General features: G+C 39.0%; 1 protein-coding gene across 2 annotated transcripts in view; it reads left to right on the top strand.

The window, feature by feature from the left end:
• CNTN5 (contactin 5) overlaps positions 1-26,471 on the top strand; it is a 272,212-nt gene that overhangs the window by 48,575 nt on the left and 197,166 nt on the right. For both annotated transcript variants that reach the window (XM_086613912.1, XM_086613903.1), the window contains exon 4: positions 16,414-16,509. In XM_086613912.1, the coding sequence (XP_086470038.1) occupies positions 16,414-16,509 (96 nt within the window). The remainder of the gene's footprint in view (positions 1-16,413; positions 16,510-26,471) is intronic.

The following is a 26,471-nucleotide window of genomic DNA, read 5'->3' as shown; positions in this document are numbered from 1 at the left end:
CATAGAAGAGGTGCACCAGCCCTTGGATCATCTTCGTGTCCCTCCTCTGGAATCGCTCCAGTAGATCCATGTCCTTCTTTTGTTGGGGACTCCAGAGCTGAATACAGTATTCTAGGTGGGGTCTCACGAGAGCTGAGTAGAGGGGCAGAATCACTTCCCTTGAACTGCTGGCCACACTTCTTTTGATACAACCCAGGATACGGTTGCCTTTCTGGGCTGCCAGCGCACATTGCCGGCTCATGTTGAGCTTCTCATCCACCAGCACTCCCAAGTCCTTTTCCTCAGGGCTGCTCTCAATCCATTCTCCGCCCAGCCTGTACTTGTGCTTGGGATTGCCCCGACCCACGTGCAGGACCTTGCACTTGGCCTTGTTGAACTTCATGAGGTTCTCACAGGCCCACCTCTCCAGCCTGTCAAGGTCCCTCTGGATGGGATCCCTTCCCTCCAGTGTGTCCACAACACCACACAACTTGGTGTCATCTGCAAACATGCTGAGGGTGCACTCAATCGCACTGTCCATGTCACTGACAAAGATGTCAAATAGCACTGGCCCCAGTACCGACCCCTGAGGAACACCACTCATCACTGGCCTCCACTTGGACATTGAACCATTGACCACAATTCTTTGAGTGCGACCAACCAGCCAATTCCTTACACACCGGTGGCCCATCCATCAAATCCATGTCTCTCCAGTTTAGAGACAAGGATGTCGTGTGGGACAGTATCAAATGCTTTGGATAAGTCCAGGTAGACAATGTCAGTTGCTCTTCCCTTATCCATCAATGCTGTAACCTCATCATAGAAGGCCAACAAATTAGTCAGGCAGGATTTTTACTTAGCGAAGCCATGTTGGCTGCCACCAACCACCTCCTTATTTTCCACGTGCCTTAGCATAGTCGCCAGGAGGATCTGCTCCATGATCTTGCAGGGCACAGCAGTGAGACTGACTGGCCTGTAGTTCCCTGGGTCTTCTTTTTTTCCCTTTTTAAATATGGGGGCTATATTTCCCCTTTTCCAGTCAGTGGGAACTTCACCAGATTGCCACGACTTCTTAAATATGATGGATGGTGGCTTTAGTGCCGAAATAATAAAGTCTATGAAGTTAAAGGCTATATTTGCCTTAATTTGAAAATTGTTGGGAAAAGTGTTATACTTGTATCCTAATTTCCTGTGTTCCTTTAAAAAAATTAGTTAGTTCACTGCTGTACCAATAAGAGTAAAAGTGTTGCTTCACCCTTTACTAATGAAGAGCCAACACAGTTAAGGTATTTTCTTTTTATTAATTTTCTTACGTGTATCAGAGGAATCCTTTGCCATCTTCCACTCAATGTTATCAGAACATTGTAGACAAAATAATGACATTGAGAAAACAATCTGAAGATCAAGGAAACAGTAAAGTGCCTCTAAATGCACTTTATTCATTCTGCTTTTATGTCAGACATCTACACTATAGGCAGCTGCAACTGATTTAATTGTTTAGATTCCCTACTTAATCTATTGCACTACTAGGATGTAACTCATTCATGTCAAGTTGACATCTAAAATAGGTCAAATGAATCAGGCCTTTGAAGTGTCAATTTCTTTGCGTAGTCTTTAAAGGAAGATTAGAATGACTGGCTCAGATGTAGTTATCAGACAACTGAACCCCACACTGAGAATAAAATTTAGCACACACAAATATTGCTTTTGTAGTGACGTGTTACAAGGAAAGAAGTCATCTTTATTCAAAGCAAAAAAATTTCTGAAATAATAGGAATAACAATTTAAAATGTTGTCTATTACATTCAAAATCTTTTGAGTAAAAGCAACATAAAAAAAGGCTTTCTCAGCATTAACATTACACTATTACCTTAAAGTATAATCATACATGAACGTCCTCAATGACTAGTCACCATTACATAGTCACACTACCATTCATTTGAGGTTTGCTTGCATTTGATTCATATTTGGTAGGCCATAGATATTTATGATATGACTCTATCTGAATCAGTAAGTGTAAATATTCTAACATGATGTTTTTACTTGGAATGAGCTCAATCACATTTAATTTTAGTGTACAATCCATACTTGCATTGTTAACTGGAAACGTAATATTTAGTAGAAATTGACTTGGATAAAATGAATATATGCTACCACTGTAATTGTTCTTATCAATAATTTGCAATTACGCTGATAAAAATCCTGTTTTGTCTCCTTAGAGTGTGAAACATGTAAAATAGGTTACAATGAATTATACAAAATAGTTTATATTAAATTACGTTGGTAGAATGGATGCAATTCTCCTCAGGTATTTAGGTACCATGTCCTTAAATGTCAGTCGTTCAAAAGAGATTTCTTCAGTCATTATTAAAGCGATAACACTGCAGTAGTCTCGTATCATTTTCCAATTCTTTCCCATACATCACTGAAAAGGATTCATTATTTTTTCTTCTTTAACTTTTCTAAGAATATCTCCTGGTTTGCTATTACTTTTTTGTGTAAACAATTTCTGCATTAAATCTATGTTAAAAATCGTATTCTAATGCATATAGATATTTATGCACATATTTAAATCAGTTGAGTATACCCACTGAGTTCAAGGAGACCATTTCTAGGAGTGAATTTAAACAGTCAGATAATGTTTATTTGTAAGATCAGCTAGACTCACCAGGAGATTGATTCAGAAGCTCAGATATTTTTTCTGTTAAGAAAATGAAATGATGGAAAATTCTTTTTCCTTTTCTCACCTTTAACTTCATCAGATTTTTTTTCCTTAGGCTTAGGCATTTATCACCGTAAGATGTTTTCTGTAATCCAAATTAATCTCATAACTTTTCTCTAAAGCCTTTCGGATTCATCAACCTCTTTTTACAAGTACAGCATCAGAAAAACATATCATACTTATGTGACAGAGAAATTTTCAAAAGACCTGATTTCCAGATAGAAAACCAGCCTTTTTTTGGTAAAAATAACTATAACTCTCAGCAGAGTGGGGGAAAACAAACTACTTCTATAATATATAATGTTAACCATCTGGAATCCAACAGGTAGGAATAAAACATTCCTCCTGAAATATTGCAGACTCACGTACGTAGAATTTCATCCATTATTTTTTCTTAGTAAGGTTCTTTGGCTATGTCAGGTCCTTCGTAAATTAATAACTTATATTCAGGAACAATCCTTTCAGCACCTCTGAGGTTACTGATGTGCTTATTCTAAGCCATTCGATGATCATTGGACAATATTATTATAGAAACTGTTATTCTGTAAGTACTTAATGTGTGGATTTTTTCTGATTTTCTTTTTGATATTCATTAATATCCAAATCATTCTTTACATCATTTCATAATATTAAAATCAGAGTAGCCACCTTCGTAGTCTTCATTTCACAGTTTCTAATTATTTGGCCCACTTCAGTATAAAATCCAAACATTACTTTCAGCACATTACCACTTTTGTTTTTCTGAAGTGAATTTTCATTTCCTTCATACGGCTTATTCACTACAGAAGCTTGGATTCTTTCCTTGCTGGTAAAAAAATATTATGTATTTAGTCTGCTCTACCAAGTGCACACCATATGTTTGAAACGGCTAGACTTCTTTTTAACATTTTTCCACCATGTCCTCTTTTATGGCTGACTCTCTCCGAATAGCTGTTGCAACTGCTTCATGGTACCTTCACACAAGGCCAGTCCTTAACAGGTCTGATTCCCCTAACAGAAATTCTTCTATTACACAGAGAATTCATGTATTCAGGGCTCAAAACTTCTCAAGCCTGATATTTTTCTTTTTTTTTTTTTTAACCTCTCAGGGATGATTTTGCCTACACTATTGCATGATTGAATCATGGAGTCCAGTGTATTCTTGTGGAAAGGGATTGTCTAAATATAGGTCTATGATTTTGGTTAATCATGGCTTTAAGGCTTACAAGTACTGTGTAATTCATTAGCAATAATGTAGGAGGAAGTATAGTTCTTTGGTAGGACACCTACCAAAGAGGAGAGGAGAGGAGAGGAGAGGAGAGGAGAGGAGAGGAGAGGAGAGGAGAGGAGAGGAGAGGAGAGGAGAGGAGAGGAGAGGAGAGGAGAGGAGAGGAGAGGAGAGGAGAGGAGGGGAGAGGAGAGGAGAGGAGAGGAGAGGAGAGGAGTCCTGTGAGGAAGTTCAGTTGAGTTAAATGGAAATATTTGTCTTTTAGGATTTTTTTTTTTTTAAAGGATTGCATACTACTATGGTTAGGTATGGCTGCAGACTTAGACACCATGATCGAACATTTGATTCACCCTTGAATGTTATATGGTCAGCAGTCCATATGAGAAGAGAAGCTGTCCTGTTATTCTTCACTTCTGCGTTAGTAATATTACTCAGTTACCTGTAACTTCCAAACCAACAGCTTTCACAGCTTTGACTGTGCTTAGTTTCAGCATCAGAAGTTTTTGCCACTGTTACAGCTGGGACATAGTTGGTGGTGATTTGCTTTGCCCTGGGAAGGTCAGTTAAAAACAGATGCAATTATTAGATTGGTTAAAGAAATCAATCCATATTGTGGAACATCTAACTGACTTAGTTCAGGAAACACATCTTACTTTTATTTCTATTGATCAATGAGCAATAATATATAATTGTGACAAATGATAAAGGAGCTTAAATGATCGGATGAACTACTGAGGAATTGCTGCTTGATGTACATTCCTAGAACAGACTGTGGTTACTTATTTATGCAACCTTGTTGTTACAGGGAAGCCTGTGCAATGCTACTGATGTATCTGTGTCTCATAGTTTCTTACACAGATCTCTTAGGTAGGATAACATTTTGGTAAGAGGAGAGGGGAGGGGAGGGGAGGGGAGGGGAGGGGAGGGGGGAGGAGAGGGGAGAGGAGAGGAGAGGAGAGGAGAGGAGAGGAGAGGAGAGGAGAGGAGAGGAGAGGAGAGGAGAGGAGAGGAGAGGAGAGGAGAGGAGAGGAGAGGAGAGGAGAGGAGAGGAGAGGAGAGGAGAGGAGAGGAGAGGAGAGGAGAGGAGAGGAGAGGAGAGGAGAGGAGAGGAGAGGAGAGGAGAGGAGAGGAGAGGAGAGGAGAGGAGATGCATGATAAACTCTGACACTAACATGTGGCAGAACTGAAAAATAAGTGGCATAGAAGAATAACATTAGAATACGGAAAGAGAGATGGGAGAAGTAAATGTCCTTTAGAGACCATATGAAACAGCTTAAGCCAAGATGTCATGAAACTGTGAAACCTTCTAGAAGGTCTAACTTTATTGACATGACAAATAAATAAATAATGTGCCATTCATTAGCCACATATTAGATCATTAAGTGAATGGTCAAACCACCTTCACAGGGCTTTTAATTGATGTGTTCTAGTTTACAAATTGAAAAGGTTCAAGTACATAAAGAGTAATTTATAGTAGCTCAGCTGACTGGTGACAATTTATTTATCTTCAATGACTTTTACTTGTTCAATTACACGTGCATATCCTAAACTGTGATTTGTAGTGACTTGTATCACCTTGACATTAAGCAGAGTAATATGCTCCAATACAAACTGCCTTATCAAAAACATTACCTGGGATCATATGTAACAACCGTTTCTAAGGCCTTCATTTCCAGTTGAGCTATTCCGTTAAGATCAAGACCTTCCAGATTTACTCCTTGGATGTGTCCAAGCAGTTAGTTATCTTGTCATAATTGACTTGCAGGTCATATTGGGCACCACAACTCTTAGAGAAGAGCAAATAAATAATTTCTGGGAGATTATGACCTTCTTCTTTTCTTTATGACAGACCAGAAGTGAAGTATGGAGGCATTTATACACATTAGTCTAGTGAAAAGTCAGCACTGTGAAATGACTTGTCTAGAGTAGAGTCAGAATTGGATATATCATACATCACTGAAATGGTGTCTACAAGCCTCCAACTGTTACTGGAATCTGGTCAGTCATTTCATTTTCCCAAGCCTTAGATTTGAACAACAGTTCTCAGACACTATATTTGTCCTAGTTCATGTACGTATAACTTGCAATTCTGAAAAAAAACTGCGTTTAGGCAGAATATAATTTAGTCAGGAAAAAAAAAGAACAACAATCAAAACATTTTCAAATATCTCTACACTGTGATCTTCAGAACAGGGACCCTGGTAGGGTAGGCTTTTCTTTTAGTTTCTGCAACACTGTCCTGTACATATGGAAGCGAAGCCATTATGTTATCTTGGGGACCAGAATCCATGAACTAAAATTATTACATATGTGTAAGTAATGTTTTCATCTCTAATATTAATTAGCTCAATGAAATACAGATATTTATTCTTAATTATTTGTTTACACAGAGTGGTCAGAAAAGTTTTTTTCTCCATATTACTTACACTGTTACAGATCAGCCTGCTATGAGCCACAACACATATACAGTGATTTTCCAATAAATTATTAGTTTAATTTTAAAAAGTGACTAAAAGAGTAAACAAGAAATTGTGAAGAAGCACTCTGAAGTACAAAAGAAAAAAGTAAGACAGTAGAATTATCAATATCATGTATACAGAATTTATACAGGTTGGTATACCACTCAGTGCCAGGAAGGTGTATTAAAAAGGATGCAAATAGAGATGTATCAAGACGTAGATAAAATGCTGTAAAAAAAATGTGTTTACAAAAAACTACACTGCATATATTACTCAAGTAAAAATCTATTTGCTCAGAAGATCTGGAAACAGTACCATTTATTGACCCACTTTATTGTGGTGATTAAATGTGGTGATTAAATGTTGGCAGCTGTACTCGAAACTCCTTTCGTTCATTACTTAAGGTTGGTTGTTTATTTGTTTGGGTTTAGCTGTTGCTCCTAAATGACATATCATGAATGGAATGAAAGGATGAGAAAGTCTTAACTGTAATATTTCCAGTTGATTCTGTGTTTTGCCTTGATATCGTAGTATGCAGATATGAAAGACAGCTGAGAAACGTGCTGAAATCATTCTTGTGAGATAGATAAAACCTGACAGACACAGAATGATCGCAATTACTTAATCATAACCATAAACAACTGTAACTGCAAACATCCTAGATATCGTGCAATTAATATGGCAATTTGAATCATGTAGCAGCTCTATAATATTCAACATAATCTTGTTATTTTATTCTGCATGTAAATATTTCTTCTTCTAGTTCACTTTGATCAAGTACTTTAGGATTTATGAGTGCAGAAATTCTACTGAAGTTCAGGGAGGTTTTGGTATCTACAAATTCCCTTTCTTCTTCAAGGCTCAGGGAAGAATTAAGCTTTATTCATGGTACTGATGGTATTGATCGACGTTATTGAAACTAGGTGTAGCAAAATAAAAAATTCTTCAAAGCTCGCAATATACACAAGACTCCTGGGGTACCCTTCCATGAACGATTAGATTATATAAAAAATCAGTAGCTGGTCAAGAGAAAACTGTGGAAGAAGCATATCAATTTATAGTTTATACAAAATCTATGTGGGATCACAGATACTGAATATTTTACCTGAAAAGTAGTATTCTCTTTTAACGAGTATGGCATAGTAAATAGAGGCAAATTCTATTTTTTGCCTTTTACAAAAAGTTCTAATTTTCTAATTAATATATTCATTAATTATAAATAATAACTTAATTTTTGAAGGAAATGAAAAAGGAAAAAATATTATATTGGTTTTTATACAAGAATCAATAAATCATTTTAAGAAGTAGTTCTATATATTTCTTGTCTTCACCAGAATAGATAATTATTTCTAGAATAAATTGCATTTTGGTAGCATTTATGGATTCAGTATTAGTTAACCACATTTACGGATTCATGACTTCTCTGTGATAGGAGATGTACAAAAAGGTGTTCTCTACTTACATGATAAAACAGCTAGACATAGACAGCTAGATGAAGATGGACAATAAACAGGTTAATATTACTGACTGCAGTGAACCAGGTATTTTTAAATTGTTATCATTTATTAAAATTATATATATAAAAGCATGTCATTAAGGACAGAAAAAACAATGTTGCTTCAGTTAACTACTCCTCTGTATTTCCTACTGAAAATTTAGTTCAGGGCTAGTGTATACATTATAGTTCATGCTGACAGCATGGTACAAAGAAAATCCTTTTCTTTTTAAAAGAAAAGGACCACCACCTTGATTTACTCAAGAACCACCATTGTTCAAAGATTCCCTAATGACTTTTTTTTTTTTTCCTGAGGAAAAATGTAGTAGTATCTGACAAAGATTCTGGAACATGTTGATCTAAATATAAGAAAATACAGTATCTTGTGTCTTCTTTATCTTTTACATTTTCAGACAGAAGCATTTAGGCTTTTTCCTGTGCTCCTTGTTATCTTTTGTTGCCAGTCACTGAAAACATCTATATAATGACCCTCTTTCCTTAAAACTCTTCAGCAGGGCTTCAGATGTACAGAGACACAGAGTGGTTGATGTACAGACTTAAAAAACATCATTGTTTCTCTGTACTCTCTCTCTTTCTGATGCTTCTTATTATATACTTGCACAGTAACTTCTTTGAGAAAAAAAATGACCTTTTTCAGGTCATGTCAGACTGATGATCCATGAAGAATTCAAAAGCTTTCTGGTGATAAATAATAACAGCAGCAATGATAATAAGCATGATACATTCTAAAGTACTAGAATCTTACCCTTACTTTGTCACATAAAAGTCATATGGTAATGTGATTTTTGAAAGTTCAAGATGTATGATTTTCCCATTCACCATGGTGAGATGATGTTTCTGTCATGGCAGAAATCTTTTTCTCTGAGCTTCCTTTCACAGCTTTTCTAGTTAACGCCTTCAACATTAAAAGTTACTCTTAGATCCAATAAGTTATTGTAATCATAGAATCATAGAATGGTTAGGGTTGGAAGGGACCTGCCATGGGCAGGGAAACCCTCCACTACACCAGGTTGCACGAAGCTTCATCCAGCCTGGCCGTGAACACCTCTAGAGATGGGGCATCTACAACTTCTCTACACAACCTCTTCCAGCACCTCACCACCCTCTGAGTGAAAAATTTCTTCCTTATATCTAATCGAAATCTGCCCTCTTTCAGTTTAAAGCCATTGCCCCTTGTCCTATCACTACACACCCTTGTAAAAAGTCCCTCTCCAGCTTTCCTGTAGGCCCCCTTTAAGTACTGCAAGGCTGCTATAAGATCACCCCGGAGCCTTGTCCTCTCCAAGCTGAACAGCCCCAACTCTCTTAGTCTGTCTTCATAGGAGAGGTGCTCCAGCCCTTGGATCATCTTCGTGGCCTTCCTCTGGACTTGCTCCAGCATCTCCATGTCCTTCTTGTGTTGGGGACTCCAGAGCTGAACACAGTATTCCAGGTGGGGTCTCACGAGAGCTGAGTAGAGGGGCAGAATCACTTCCCTTGACCTTCTGGCCACACTTCTTTTGATACAGCCCAGGATACGATTTGCTTTCTGGGCTGCCAGTGCACATTGACGGCTCATGTTGAGCTTCTCATCCACCAGCACTCCCAAGTCCTTTTCCTCTGGGTTGCTCTCAATCCATTCTCCACCTAGCCTGTACTTGTGCTTGGGATTGCCCCGACCCACATGCAGGACTTTGCACTTGGCCTTGTTGAACTTCATGAGGTTCTCACAGGCCCACCTCTCCAGCCTTCAAGGTCCGTCTGAATGGCATCCCTTCCCTCCAGCGTGTTAACTAAACCACACAACTTAGTGTCATCTGCAAACTTGCTGAGGGTGCACTCGATCCCACTGTCCATGTCTCCAACAAAGATGTTAAATAGCACTGGCCCCAGCACTGACCCCTGAGGAACACCACTCGTCACAGGCCTCCACGTGGACATTGAACCGTTGACCACAACTCTTTGAGTGTGACCATCCAGCCAATTCCTTATCCACCGAGTGGTCCATCCATCAAATCCATGTCTCTCCAGTTTAGAGACAAGGATGTCATGTGGGACAGAATCAAATGCTTTGGATAAGTCCAGGTAGACAATGTCAGTTGCTCTTCCCCTATCCATCAATGCTGTAACCTCATCATAGAAGGCCACCAAATTAGTCAGGCAGGATTTGCCCTTAGTGAAGCTATGTTGGCTGTCACCAATCACCTCTTTGTTTTCTATGTGCCTTAGCATAGTCGCCAGGAGGATCTGCTCCATGATGTTGCTGGGCACAGAGGTGAGACTGACTGGCCTGTAGTTGCCTGGGTCTTCTTTTTTCCCCTTTTTAAAGCTGGGGGCTATGTTTCCTCTTTTCCAGTCAGTGGGAACTTCACCAGATTGCCACGACTTCTGAAATATGATAGATAGTGGCTTAGCAACTTCATCAGCCAGTTCCCTCAGGACCCGTGGATGCACCTCATCTGGTCCCATGGACTTGTCCACCTTTAGGTTCTTTAGATGGTCTTGGACCTGATCTTTTCCTACAGTGGGCGGTTCTTCATTCTCCCAGTCCCTGCCTTTGCCTTCTGTGACTTGACCCTATTTAATCTGATATTAAAAGTAGATGTATGTTGATATAAAATGAACTATTGATTTCTTTAGACATTTTGATATTCTGTGAGTATTTTATTTAGTTCATCGAATTTAAAAGTCCCCTATACAAACATACATGTAATTTCTTTTTGATATCTACCTTTCATTCTTCTATACTCTGTGTTTGCGTGCTATCAAACACATTTGTATTTCTCATTGCTTAGAGTGTACAATCAAACCATGTTTTTGATTTATATTATACTAGAATTTTGAAAAACATATTTTTCATGCAATGCTTTTCACTGTAAATCTTATCTTTTTTAAAGAGCTACAATTCCAGTTCAAGGTCTATTTCTTAGTCCTGTCTTTCAAATACGAGAGGAAGGCTACTTTCTCTGTAGTGACAATGCAATGAATAAGTTTGTCCTTGGCCTGACAGAAGAATGTTGCCTCGTGTAGAGATATTTTTACCTTACTAGAAAGAATATCGCCTGCTTTATACTTCAGATATTTTCAACATATGTCTTCGAACATTTTAATACATATCATATGATATCCATTTTAAACTCAATAATAAATCTTCACATAAAATAGTTCAAACTACAGAATTGGGCTGGCAGAAGATGTTGCTCTGCACCAGTATAATTTCTACTTTTAAAGTTAATTGACTGGTTTAAGTTACTGATAGTGAACTACGGAACCTTCCACAACTTCCATGTTGGATTACCAAGCAATAATTGCCTAAAATAAAAACAAGATTTGTTTTTCATTTTCAGTTTGATCCTAATTTCATAGCAATTATCAGTGGGCCGTTTGGGTCACAAAAACCTGCCCCTTCACTCTTTCCCCATCAGCTGCAGCCAACTGATGAAGACAGAGAATGAATAATCCTTCCTATGCATGCCTAAAGGGCAAACTACAGTGACAGTATATTGGAAGGCTATTAAGTGGTAAAAACTGCTCCAGCTTTTGTACAAGTCCTTCTGTCAATGGCAGAATATTTCCTTCTTTATTTAGTTGTTTATTTTGTTTCTAGTCCTGCAAAGCTTTTCTGTTGCTTTGACTGCCTTGAGATTTTTCTCATTTATTTTCCATTACTCCTTTCACCTTTTGCAGAAGTGTTTTGTTTCCTGCTGGGTCTTATTTAAACTGATACTTTTGTGGCAGTGAGTGTCATTCTTCCACAATGTGCATCCATATGTACATATGTGTGCTGAGAGAAACCCATACTTCAGCTCCTCTCAGAAGAATGGGGATAGTCACTGCAGAGAGAGCCACACTAACTGGCAGCTTTGGATCAGAGATTTGAATTCTTTTCCCACGCTTATAACTTCTGTCAAAGACTGAGTGCTACGCTGAGCTAATTACGCCTGAAGTATGACATCCAGAGGGTATTGCACCAAACCCATTGGATTAATGTCTTGTGTCTTCACTAGCTGTCGTATTTCTCTACTGTTTCCCTTTTATAGTGGAGAACATTCATGTGTCATGGATTGTTCTCTAGTACACTGTATAATATTTGTTGAATTGAATAGTTTTTTAGCAAGAAACACAATTGTGCTACTCCTGCCACACGCACTCCATTCTAAATGTTTTTTGCATGTTTGGCGTATATATTGCTAATACTATGTTTACATCACAAACGGTGACTGACACTTAACTATACATTTTCAAAGTGGTCAAAGCTGTGTCTCGTGTTAAAGAGTATGGAAGACATGTAGATAAAACTCCAGGAACTGCTTTGAGAATAATATAATAGGTGTTATCAACTTTGCCGCTAGAACTGAGATAAGAGTAAATATATCTAGTATTTCAAGGCAGAAAATGAACACCTATGGAGCACAAAAAGGCAATTTCTTATCAATCAACCCTATATGTGTTGTGGTTTTTGGACTGAGGGTCGAGACAAGAACCGAGAGGGAGCACCCACCAACCATGGTCCCGGGCAAAACATGACTCAGGCTTTCTTCATAAACCAAAACAATTTATTAACAGTTACTTAACAAGAGACACAAGGGAACGAAACCGGTTACTTGAGAGGAGAAAAGAGAAAACAAGGCCAGATCTTAAAACAACACCTCCCCACCACCTATTTCCTTCCATTCCTGGCTCAACCTCCCCCCTGGCGGTGCAGGGGGACAGGGAATGGGGAGTGCAGGTCAGTTCATCCATGTTGTTCACTGCCGCTCCTTTCTTAAAGGAGGAGGAGTCTTTACACCATTTTTCCCTTGCTTCGGTGGATCCCCTACTCACGAGGAAAAGTCCCCAAACTTTTCCACCGTAAGTCCTGCCCACAGGATTGCAATCCTTCCCCATGGATTGCACCAGTTCGGGCTTTACCAGTCTCAGCCTCTTAGGGAGCTGCTGCCACTCGCGTCGGCGTGGGTTGTCCCACGGACTCCAGATGCCTCCACGACCTTGTCATGCATTCCAATGCCCATTATTAACAGCACCTCGTCGTGCATCCCCTGCCCAACAACCTCTCCTGGGCTCAGGCATCTCTTCCCTGACGTGGGTTTCTCCACGGGCCACGAGTGGGCTTCTGCTCCGTGAGTACACCCTGGCTGCAGGGGGCCGCCTGCCAACTTCACACCAATTGCAAGGGAAACCTCAGCTCCAGCACACCTCCTCCTGCTCCATCTTGGCTGACCTGGTCGTTGTGGTTGTTTTCTCTTAGATCTTAATCCTCTCTGGGGGAGCTCGGCCCAGCGGGCACCCCGGGAGCGGGGCGCTTACCGAGTCCCCCATGCGGCTCCCCCGGCGCCATCTTGAGCACATGGCGCCGGCCCGGGCCCGCGCGGCCGCCCGGCCGGGAGCGAGGGCAGCGCCCTCCTGCTCTCTTCTCGCTCCTGAGCAAAAAGCCCTTTCCCGCCCCTTTGTCCCAACTTAAATAGGGCAATTCGCAGAGGCGCCGATTTGGCGCAACCCCCCGGGGGGGATGGGACTCAGATCTGATGGCACAGGGAGCAAATCCCCTCCCCTGACACCAGAACACCCCCACACACATCAAACTATCACAATATGACACAAACATATACAATAATATGAAGGATAGACTCATTCTATGTGGGGCTTTCCGACACATCACACATGTTATGGGTTTATACTGCAGCAAGAATACTGAAACAATGGCCAGCACTGCTGTATGAGAGGTAACAGTCCCTACCTCTAAAGCTGTATTCTGTCACCCTTTCTTTAATTATCTATTTTTTAGAGTTTATAAAGTAAAATGATAGGCTTTTGAATACTTTTTAGCAGCTATATTTATTCTTTTTTTCAACATGTGTAGATATGAAATTACAGAGATTTAAAGGAAATTAATTAAATTTCCCTTTTATTTGATTCTTCCATATTAGACTTATTTTGATGTGCGGGAACTGCAAGCATGATCCTTCACCTTTCCTTCCTTTTAAGCTTTCCTTCATTTATTTGTTTGACGGCTAAATCCCTGCTTTTGTACCTGTTAATCCTTTTTTCAATGTATGCTAACAAGAAATCCAGTTTGGAAAAAACAGATAGCCAAAAAAAGCTGAAATTCAAAGCTCTTTGTTACCTGCCTTCTTTAGTTTGGAATTTATTGGTTTAAACAAATAGAAACATGAGGCACACATAGTCCTTTTATTTTTAAATAAAAAAGATATCTGTTTTACTTTTGGAGAAAAAAAAATATTTTTCCCTCACAGTGCACATGTAAAATAGGAAATAGGAAAAAAAATCCTAAGGTTGCTATAGTTAATTGCAAAAGAGCATATATTGAGTCATGACAGTCCAGTGAAGTTCCCACGGACTGGAAAAAGGGAAACATAGCCCCCATTTTTAAAAAGTGAAAAAGAAGACCCGGGGAACTACAGGCCAGTCAGTCTCACCTCTGTGCCTGTCGTGGGTTAGGTTGAAACCGCCCCCACACACAGCCGGTCACTCCCCCTCCCCCACCCCCAGGAACGAGGGAGAGAATTAAAGGATAAATGGGAAACCCGTGGGTTGAGATAAGAATGATTTAATACAGATGATTTAATACAGTGTAGATGCTCACCACCCCCTCGTATGCGAAGCCCGTCTCGTCCCGAAGCTGCAATCCCGGACGAACGCGAGGCCCCGAAATAGAGAGGGGCAGAGAGGGAGAGAGAGAGAGAGAGAAACAGCAGAGCAACAGCGCAGCAAGCGCAAAAGAGCAAAAGTGCAAAAGAGCCAAAGCGCAAAAGCCCTTCTGTCCGGCTGACCCTCACTTTTATACTGGGCATGACGCTGCATGATATGGAATACTAATTGGCCAGTTTGGCCCTCAATCTTAAGTTCCACCACAAATCACAAGGGGAATCGTGTCCCCCTTGTCCCAGCTATGCTCCCCCCTTATCCCGCCGTGCTTCTGCACTCCAGCACACTGAAAAGTCCTTGGAGTTTCACTTCCAACCACAAACATCAGCTTGCTATCAACATTCTTCTCAGAGTGAGCCTCTGAGTAAAACCAAAACATGGAGCTCTTCTAGCTGCTAAAAACTCTGTCCCAGCTAAAACTAGGACAGTGCCCAGCAAGATCATTGAGCAGATTCTGCTGGCAACTGTTCTAGGGCGCATGGAAAAAAAACGAGGTGATTGGTGACAGTCAACTTAGCTTCACTAAGGGCAAATCCTGCCTGACTAATTTGGTGGCCTTCTACGATGCGGTTACAACGCTGGTGGATAAGGGAGAACAACTGATGTCATCTACCTGGACCTATGCAAAGCATTTGATATTGTCCCACATGACATCCTTGTCTCTAAACTGGAGAGACATGGATTTGATGGATGGACCACTTGGTGGATAAGGAATTGGCTGGATGGTCACACTCAGAGAGTTATTGTCAACAGTTCAATGTCCACGTGGAGGCCTGTGACGAGTGGTGTTCCTCAGGGGTCAGTAGTGGGGCTGATGCTATTTAACATCTTTGTCAGTGACATGGACAGTGGGATGGAGTGCACCCTCAGCAAGTTGCTGACACTAAGTTGTGTGGTTTAGTTAACACACTGGAGGGAAGGGATGCCATCCAGAGGGACCTTGACAGGCTGGAGAGGTGGGCCTGTGTGAACAAAAATCTTGCACATATGTTGGCACAATGCCAAGCACAAGTACAGGCTGGGCAGAAAATGAATTGAGAGCAGCCCTGAGGAGAAGGACTTGGGAGTGCTGGTGGATGAGAAGCTCAACATGAGCCGACAGGTCGAGGGAAGTGATTCTGCCCCTCTACTCAGCTCTCATGAGACCCCACCCAGAATACCGCGTTCAGCTCTGGAGCCTGCAACCAAAGAAGGACATGGAGCTGCTGGAGCAAGTCCAGAGGAAGGCCACGAAGATGATCCAAGGGCTGGAGCACCTCTCCTATGAAGACAGACTAAGAGAGTTGGGGCTGTTCAGCTTGTAGAGGAGAAGGCTCCGGGGTGATCTTATTGCAGCCTTGCAGTACTTAAAGGGGGCCTACGGGAAAGCTGGAGAGGGACTTTTTACAAGGGTGTGTAGTGATAGGACAAGGGCCAGTGAACCAATGTGGCTGGTTGTCCCATCTTCTCATCACAATTTGCCATGAACTGTTCAGATGATGTTAGCAACATTGTCAGTCTGGATGTTAGCCAAGGTGTTCTCTCCACTTCTATTTCTTTCTTCTTTATTTCACTGTGTATGAATCACTTCTTGTGAAAAAAAACCAAACAAGATACGGCAAAAAGAAATAAAAGCACTATTAAATCTTTTTGTAAATGGTATATATGTTGTCTGCTGCTTTTCCTTTGATACTGTATCCAAGTGCACTAAAAAGAGTAATAAAGTGCTGATGCAACATGGAATTTTTGTAATAGAAATAGATTTATTTTAAAGGCTCTCCTATTATAGATTAAGGTATGAAAAAAGGAACTGTCAGCTTTACAAGAGGAAATAAAATGTAAGTCACAGTAGCCACAAAATTTAAAATCTTTGGTATGTAACTAAAATACTCTGTTCTTTTGATAGATCTGGGGAATTTTAGCGGTCGGACAAGAAGTGCTGTGTCTGTACGTGAAGGTCAAGGAGTTGTTCTGATGTGCTCCCCTCCGCTTCATTCACCAGGTACAGCAGACTGCAGCTTGTATGCATGCTGGTCCTTTACAGAATGCTCATCATTGGATGCTCAGTATTTTAGATACATGTATTTAATTGTGGAACTTCAAAAATCAAATATCCACCGTTATCCTCACAGTTTTTGGAGTACCAAGGGAATAATTAAAGCTCACATACTGCAAACATCACTGAATAGTAGCAGAATTTCTGCTACAACATTGTCTTATTCCCAGTATAAAATTTGAATGTAACAGCAATAGTCTCCATGCCACCAGTGGTGAATAGACTGCCTCGAGGTCACAGAAAATTTCTTTTAGAGTTGATAAGCCTTCAGAAATTTTTCCAAATGTCAGTGTCAGGATACTGTTGTTGAATACAAATTGTCTTGTTTTCAGTAGTGCACCCATGATTTTGGTTGCTTCTTCTTGCTGTATAGCTTAGTTTCTAGTACAACTGCATGATTGCTGGAAGTCAGAAATATCATAAATCCTATGAAATGCCTGTGGATTCCCAAATGAAAGTGTAGATATTCCAGAGAGGTTACATTTTTGCTTTTCAAATTGGCACTGCTGCAATGTCTGCAGATAGCTAAGTATGTCTTCATATTTGCATATCATATAACACCTGGAGACATGATGCTAGACAGAATATCTTGTTTTTTCAGTAGATGCAATATAGCAATATATCTTATATGCAATATATCTTTTTCCTCTTTGGGAAATGAGGCCTGTACTGAAAGAAAAGAATCTCTGAGTTTCTGCTGGAGAAAGGTGTTCAGTTTCTATTTATTCTGGAATGATTGTTATTACTGTATTACAATTATGAATGTAAATAACATTTATTATCTTCTGGTCATGTCTCTGCTTTTCTGTCTTCTAAGTACTGTTATGATTGCTTTTATTTCTGAGTTTGACACTATAGTCACTACAGATGGAACTGAGTGCATGATGCTAAGGCTTGATTATGATAAGTAAACAGACAGAAAAGATGTAGGCAGAAAAAGTGAGGGACAGTTTCAACACCACAGCTGAATTTGCTTTCCCCAAACAAACTGAGAGTGTAAGGATAGATGAGCATCAGTAATGAAGTAGTCATATATCTTTTAATAGCTGTCATTCCACAAAATGCACCTTATATATAATCTAGCCTTTTATAATTTTTCCCTTAAATTCTGCTTTTAAACTTATATTTAGGCAAATTCCAATGCAATGTTCTACTGTAACACACATGTTGTCTTTGATGGTGAAAAGCTAGTATCTTTCATCAGTGGGCCAGCAAAACCCCTGCTGTGGAAACTACTGTGCTCACAAACACAAATTGTTTGAGCACTGATACACTATGCCAACAGGAAAATTACTTCCAGAAAAATATTTTGAGCCCCTATTGGCATAATTCTGTCACCATAGCTATGCCAGGAAAAGTTCTGCAATGTAGAACAGTAATCACTGAAAGCTGAAAAATTGCATTGATATGCAGATGTAAACACAACCTCATGTGAATGGGAAGCGGACTTGGCCTCCCTTTATTTTGTTCATCGTGTAGTGCAGAATCACATGCAATTTCCCTCCCCCTCCCTACTTGCAAAATACTGAGAGGCTGTAAGTCCTTGTGGTACTGTAAAGGGACTGCAAATCTTATTAGTACAGTGGTTGGAGTCTCCTGGGAAAGAGGAGAGCTACCTCCATGGGCCTTCCAAAATATTCCACACCTGGTGATGTTTCAATAATAAATCATTCCATGAAGCTCTGGCAAGAAGGTACAAGATATTAATGAAAGATGACTGCCAGATCAGCGTCAGTTTGTGAATTTTGGACAAAAGCAGAGCTTTAAGGGGTAAGTGTGTGAACACAATTCAGAAATTAAGCAGCAAATATGAAAATTCTCTTCCAGCTACACAATTATTTTGCAGAACAGAATAACTTCAAGGATTTGTGTGCAGGAACAGCTCGAATACATTTTTAATTTTTTTTTTAAACATTCATTTTCTGGACATTCCATTTTAGTTTCTGTGTCTGATTTGCAAAGATCGTATTGTCTTCTAAATATGTCTAAGAAAATCTGACCCTTAAAATCACCTGGGAGACAAACTTTCAAGTGAATACTAAGCTTCAGTAGTGGATATATCTAAGCTAAAGACTAAAACATGTTTGAAATGTGTGAACATCTAAAATTAACAAGATCATGAGTTATGGGGTGTTTCTGATGATAGAGAGTTTTTTGTGGATGAACATTGCAAACTCCACTGTATTGATTTATTCACATTGATCAGCACCTTTAGAAATAATTTTCACTTACTTATCCCAGGAGATAAATCCATGATACAATATCAAACCTAATCATTCTCCACAAACTCGTAAGCAATTCACCCTTCAACAGAATCTCATTCCTCAATCTCTGAAGTCAATAACTACTTATAAACTTGCCTAAGAATTTCAGGATTGAGCCCTTTAAGAAATTGACAATATCATTGTGGGAAAAGAAAGATGACTTAGTGAAAGAATACTATATTAAAAGGTATTTCAGATGAGAGAATTATTTCTTGGTTTTAATAAATGAGTTGGTTAAGTTATTGTCATCTTTGCTGAGAAATAGCTGAGCAGCAAAATTAAGGAGTTTTTTGGGAGAGACACTATCCCCTCTTTCAGAATGGTGAAGGAAAATATGTTAAATGAAAAGGATTTTGTGCAGATTCCTTATGACAAACAGCTGCCAGCAGATTCTCACCTCCCGCTTTTCTTGAACCATCACTTCAAAAAATGCTGCCTCTGACTTCATTGGGAGTCCTGTATCATTTTAATGTGTCTTCTGCAGAACCTTTTTCACTAATACTTTTTGTTGCAAATCGTTATCTCTTGTGAAATATATTAATCATGGATACCTTGATCATCCATAAAAAAAACCCAATTTATCCTTTTTTTTCTTCTATAAACATAAAATTTGATTCTTCCTCACCTCCCATTATTTTTTTCTCCAAGATGGGTTTCCTTAACAGTTAACTCTTAGGTACCCTTGCTAAGCGAGAAGTTCATTAATTACCAACTGCTTAAATAACAAGCTTTGTTTGATGTCTCCATTTTAAAAGGCCTCTACTGCTTTTTTCCGTAAACAGGATTATGGCTTTTTATTGTTGTATTCCAAAGGATGTAAATATAGGGTTTTATTCAGTCATTTAATCATCTTAATTACAAGGTTTACCATAGCGAGATTAAAAATGAATGGAAGATTTCATCCAGATTTACACGCTTCCCTCAGAATTAATACTTTCAACTGAGCTTTTTAAGGCTTTTATTCAAAGCTTTCAGTACGAGCTTAATAGGGAACAACGATTCACATTGTTAGGATGAGAACAGCGTTGATGTGCGCAGGGGAAGGCAGATGTGTTCTCCCTCCCGCCTCAAAGGGACACGGCTGTCTGGAGGGAGCGCTGCTAAGTAATCTTTCTACAGCATATGACATCTGTACAGACGTTAAATTGTGGTGTTTTGTTTTGGTTTGGTTTGGTTTACCTCTTTCTAAAGGACAAAGCGGATCATACCCAGTTTGGAAACTGTGTTATAGGCTGCATCTTTTATGCCTCCCCTGTAGTGTTATAAAACTGTAGTTTTCATAAGAAATGCTTCACCAAAGATGATTAATGCCAGTGCTATGAGGACCACAGTCCTTCCCATGCATCTTTTGGTGGTCTGCATAGTGTGTTGCTAAACTGGCAAGCTGCTAAAACAAAAGTCTTTCTACTAAGGTTCAGGAGGTTTTGTCCTGTTCTTCTATTTCCTACACAGCTATCCTAGTCCCATATTAATTGGAGAAAGTCACGTCAAATAATGCTTTTATAAGTTGTTCTGAACTCTTGTTTGTGTGCACTTTGAACATAAAGAGACGACTACTTTGGAAGTAAACACGAACCAATCACTTCTCACCGCTCAGGGTCTGCAAGAGGAATCTGAAAGCTGTGTTTGCATTAAAACTGCAACTTTGGACAGCAACTCGACTACAAATCGGAAACCAAGTCCAACTGAAGTGTAGTCGGTACTCCCCTGGTTAGGCCCATACTGCACAAATTATACATAGAAATAATGAGGCAGGCTCTAAAAGACCTCATGCAGGTACAGAATTGTTAGGAGTAGACTGCTCCAGGTAAATTAGATACGATAACAAGATTGTTGTATTTGGGCTGGACTGCCCTCCGTACGTTCATTAGCTTGTTTACAGGCAATTGGCTCTGATATCTGCAGACAGGACACAGCAAAGTCTGTTTTGAAGGCATCCATACACCCTCTGGCTCTCCATTTACTAAGCTGGCTTTTGCGAACGCAATTCACAGATGTCTAACACAGAGGTCTAACTTTATATGAAGGTCACAAGGTTATCTTAAGGCTGTGAAGTCGGTCCCAGGATCCAGACACCTAACAGTGGCATTTCAGTGCACAATATTAGACAACTTCTGTATTTAAGTGGATCTAGCCATTACCAGTTTCTTCAAAATCATAGGAAGCCTGCATGAACTTAGATCTCTAAATATCCTTCTCTCTCTAGACATTACTTGGTGCTACTTCATCACACGGTTGGACTGGATGATCTCTATGGTCTTTTCCAACCTAGAAATCTATGAAATCTATGAAATGAAATCATGCTAACCTGTCACTACAGGTGAGATTTCTTCCTGACCACAATTTGCGATATTTATATAGTTCTATATGTATTAAACAGTAAAAGAACATCTGGGGTTTTTTCTATGATATATGTTTTCTAATCTGACTTTTCTAATCAATTTTAGCATAGAGAACTCTGCAGGTTGCTTCCAGAAGAGACCAAAGTCTAGATGGAAGTCACATTTCCCCTCTCACCCTGGGGACAAGGAGTACTGTTTTTCTGGTTCCTGGCCACTCACAGTATTCCCAAAACAACAGCTGGACTGGTCATGCCTCCAATCATGATTCTCCCTTAAGCTAAGCAGAACTTACTCATCAGTCAGTACCTTCTATCAGTAGTTTGTAGAGGTGAATATATATGAAACTAGTGATGGCAAATAAAACATTTCACATTCAGTGGATATAACTATCATCTCCTCCTATCTGCTAGGCTTGCTGGGAAAGTAGAACTGTCCAATATCCTGATACTTCTCCTTTTTAATAGCAAAAGTGATATTTAGAGGAACACTGAAGTTCGAGGTTTGGGTTTTTTCTTCCTTAAGACTTATGTTAATGTTATAATGGAAGCCAAATGTGTGTCCTTGGTTTAACAAAAAGTTGACCTGTAGTAAGAGGATCTGTATGAAGACATACAGGACATCCATCTTAACTCCGTTTTGTTTCTCTTGTAATTTCATGCCATAGTTTGTTCTTCATCCATTTTATTTCATTGTGGGAGCATGATGCTGAGAAACAGAAACAGGCCACTTAAGTAACACTATTAGAAAACCATTTCTAACTGGACAGGACAGAAAAGTTTCTTTAATAAACCCTTAATATGTCATATATAGAACACAAGTTGACGCAACTTCTCTGTCACTTCTTTACATGCCCATAACATACAAATATTCATAATGCACACATAAAATTTTTTAAAACAGTTTTGAGAGCCACACCCATCAAGTGAACGAGTTAACTATCATGAGTTGAAGGGTTCCTGCACTTCCCTCTTGGGCTTTACTATATTTTTGTGTTTGTTTGACTTTAACTGAATACTAATGAAGCTTGGACTTTGCTTTTCAATAATGAGAGAGAAAAAAAGTGTCAGAGAACAGATTCACAGTCCTTCCTGTCCTAATTCTGGGTTAATTCCATAGGTTCATCTCACCTCTTCAACCACATTTTTCCCTGGAAGAATCATAAAGATGTTTTCCTCTTGCATCCCCTACTTTATCACTTTCACTAGACTGCTTTTGACACTTTCTTGTCACCCACATGTGTTATCATTACAGTGAATGCCCATGGCCCCTGACATGGCTCAATATGGGAATCTGTGCTCTTTATCTGTGCAACTGATTGATGACTATGCCTGTAGATTTCATTATGGAATGAACAAACACAATTAACTTCTCCTTTTTTCTTCTATAGTCTTTTCATTACTCAATACACAACCAGTAATTTTGCTGCTGACTTCCCTGGAGCACTTTATAGGGTTTCCTTCCTCAATCTTGTTGAAGGCATGCATCTGAGGATATGAAATTTAAGAGTTTGGGAACAATAGAATTTTCTGTAGGGTAGCATTGTAACAAGCTATGTTTGCCAATGAGGAGTTACTCCCAGTCTGTTGGCAATGTGTTATTATTAGATTTTAATTACATTTTAATGATCTGCATGTGCCCCAAATTCTAGGCTATGTCTGTATAGTAGGCATATGTGTTATGGATTTAAACTTTCTTGACATAAAATTCTAGATTTTCTCTTATTTTTATTTTTTTTTTAAATAATTTGAAAGGTAATAAATGAACAGAAATTCATTACTGGTCCAACTGAATAGTAAATTCTCCCAAGGAACTTGTGATTTGGTACTTTTTTTAAAAAAAACTTTTCCAATTGTTATCACTGTTGATAAATCATCCCCATCCCCTTAAAACCACTAATAATTCTTTCAAAAAATACGCTAAGCTACACTAGTAACTGAAAATTTAACATCCCTAGACCCACTAGATCACTCACTAGAGCTGTTATTCCCCTCAGGGACTATGAAAATATAGTGAGAGAAAGCTGGTTGACCTTGGCCAATTAAACCAGTGCACAACATTGGATGAAGGGGCAGTCCTGACAGGTCTCTGCTTAAGGGATGTGTGCTGTATTTTCACAGCCACACTATTGTCAACAAATATTACTCCACATGCCAGCTCAGGAGAATCAAAGTGCAAGAAGATACCAGAAGACGAGGAAGGAAGCAAGGGAGATTAATTAATTTGAAAAATGCATTGAGTATGTTGGCCCTCAGGCTTGTGCTCTTGTAAATAGACAGCCATATGTGGCTATTTGTCTACAACTTGACAAATGGGACAATAATGATGAAAATTTTCTGTAGTGGGCAAGCTCCTCTTCCCTTGAGACAAGTTACTAGCTTGTTACTGAGATGTCCCAATGAAGTAGATGTAACTATTAGGAACTCCTAGGTCTAGTGATTAACCAAGACAGCATTGTCTTGCCAGGTTTAAAAGAAACATATGTTCATGGAATCACAACCACATTTCTGCACCTTGTATTGTAAAGGTACCAATTAAATTGGGAAATGGCGTCGCAAAAACTTTTTCTGTGACATGGGCTATATAACTTCTGAAATAGCAGGAGACTAACGTTAGTGGATATAAGACTGGAATAACATCCAGCAGTTACAGTCACAGTGGTACAGGACTCTCAAAAAATTGACCCCCTCATAATAACCTTCCTATTAGAATCCATTTGCTATTCAGTTCTGAAGTTGTACTAAACTAGTGGCTGGAACAATACTGTTCTACAAACATGTCAGCTAGTTAAATGTAAAAAAATCTATTTTGTTTAAGATAGAAAATTCCTAAGTAATCCTAATTACCTCTCCACTTCAAATCACGGAAAAGAATAGAAAGAGTGCACATGTTCATCACTATAACTAAGGAGAAGAAGCCGGAAATACAATGCTGATTAGACAGCTGAAACAAGAGGAAACGTAAGAAGGAGGAAGAGGTGAGAAATGATTCCTTTCTAAGGGTCTGCAGTCTAGCTTTTTCTCTCCATTACCATTGTGGGCAACTCTTAAAGGACTGAAAAAAGAATGAAAGCAGTAGAGTTTTCAGAAAAATGCAATTGATAACTTCCCCCAGACTAGGCACGATTAACTGAATTCAACGGTGATTCTGGTAGAGATGATTGCTAAAAGTGTTAGGAGATCAGTTTTGATTCAGAAGGAGAAAGCTGTGGACTGAACTGATCTGAGGTATATAAGATGCCATTAAGAAGTTTCCCTATATAATAAAGTCAGTTATTCCTTATTTTGTAAGAACGATATGAAAGTGATCTTACAACCATTTGAGGTGAAACAATGCTTAATGAGACATAGACTTTTATATAGCCTTATTTAATCAGTTCAGGAAGATTGTTCCAAATAAATGAGGCAGTATGAAAACAATTCTAGTTGGGATATCTAGTTTCCATGTCTCTTTTTCAAAGGGGAAGCTAGAAATTGTTTAGAATATATATCTTGTTCTTTTTTCCTACCCAATACAATTGTAACTGGTACGAAGGTAGTTATAACTTAACAGTAAGTTAATGACAATTACTTGGATTTGTCAAGGAGAAAAGGACTGAATAGATATAAGCATAACATCATAGAGTTCAGAGGATAATCTGAATTATTACAGCCAAACCCAAATCCATGTGCAGCAGCACATGTGCATCCTTTATCATCTGACAACAAAAGATATTTTCCAGAGCAATAACAGTGGAACGGTAATTTCTTTATGATCCCTATGCCATCTTTTAAACAATGCAACAGTTGATGCCACACTGAATTCTGATTATTTGCTTGGCCACTTCTATCTGCTGTGTTCTCATGCTATGTTCCAATATTGTTAAAATCATTGCTGATGACTTTGTTAGCCAGCTAATACAACTCCTGTTGCGTTGATGCTATTACCCTATAGCAGAGAATCTGTAACTGGAAAATTTTGCTTAATTTATTGGTTTATTGAAGCGTTAATTTTCACAGCAATTTCCTCTTTCAATAATTAAGCAAGTCTTCCATTGTAGACTGCTGGGATAAAAAATTCAGGAAGAAAAAGGGAGAACAGAAAGAAGGATATACGTAATACTGATGAAGGGTTTTTCTCAGTTTCGCTTTTCCTGCAGAACCACAAGATCCTTTAGGAGTTTAGCAAACTATCATGTAGTTTCAAACCTGAAGAGTCTGTTTTCATCTCTGCCAAATGCAAGATGGAAGGAAGGAGCACTATCCATTTTAAAGAGGATAACAGAGGATAATCTACAAAGACAATTTCAAGAAAAGACTAAAATTTCACTGATTTACAGTGCAGATCTCATGACTTTACAACACCATGCTTTATACCTAAAGGCAAAAGGGTTTGAAAAACATAATTAATCTTTTGAAAAATACACACATACTCAACACAGGAGGGAACAGAATTGCCAGTACTTTGCATTACTTCAATAATGTCATTTATTTCAGAACAACAAAAAATATCAGAGAAAGCTGGAAAAATATTTTCTTTTTTCATTTGATATGTATATGTAACGTGACACATCAGATGTCACTTTGACTGCTATTGCTAAGATGTTGAGGAGGAGAGATTATAATCATGGGACATTGCCCTAGGCTGGAAGTAAGACAACAGAAGGCTATGTATTATCTCTAAATAACAATTATGTGACAAGTAGAAGATGGATGGAAGCAGTTCACTGGGTTTCCAGTAGTGCAGAACAATATGCACAGGGACCCAACTGTGTATTGTCTATATAAAGAAACAGGTAAAAGTTACAGTCTCTACATTGTTAAATTTTAGCTGATTGATTGTTGCTGAGGTTATTTGTAGTGATTTATTTGTACAACATGGTTGAACAACATTCTCACCTTTCTAGGGCAGTTTGCTAATGTGGCATGTATCTTCCTCTTTGCACGAACTTCGAGTTATTTTTTAATTAGGTGAAAAAAATCATCTATCACTGTCATTCTTAATACTTAAAATTTCTCTTTGGGGGGACTACAAATTTGGTTTTATGTTGTTCTCTGAAGCAAATGTTCACATGTTCCATGTGTTCAGAAAGATGTAATGGAGGATGCATTGCTTGCTGCATTTAAGCCTTGAAAATATACCAAGAAGTAGCTGGGCACGAGACCGTGAGCATGCAGGAGACTGCGATTTATGCCGCTAATTGTTTTTTGAACATTTGACAATCAAATTCGAAGGGAGGATGAGGGATTAGCCACCCATCTCCAATGTTCATCTACACAGCTCCTAAGGATTCATTGAATACTTTTTTGTTGTTTTGGCATTTCTT

This window comes from Tauraco erythrolophus, chromosome 1 (assembly GCF_009769465.1).
Source record: "Tauraco erythrolophus isolate bTauEry1 chromosome 1, bTauEry1.pri, whole genome shotgun sequence".
Classification (NCBI taxonomy): Eukaryota; Metazoa; Chordata; class Aves; order Musophagiformes; family Musophagidae; genus Tauraco; species Tauraco erythrolophus.
This window is presented reverse-complemented; position numbering and strand designations above follow the sequence as displayed.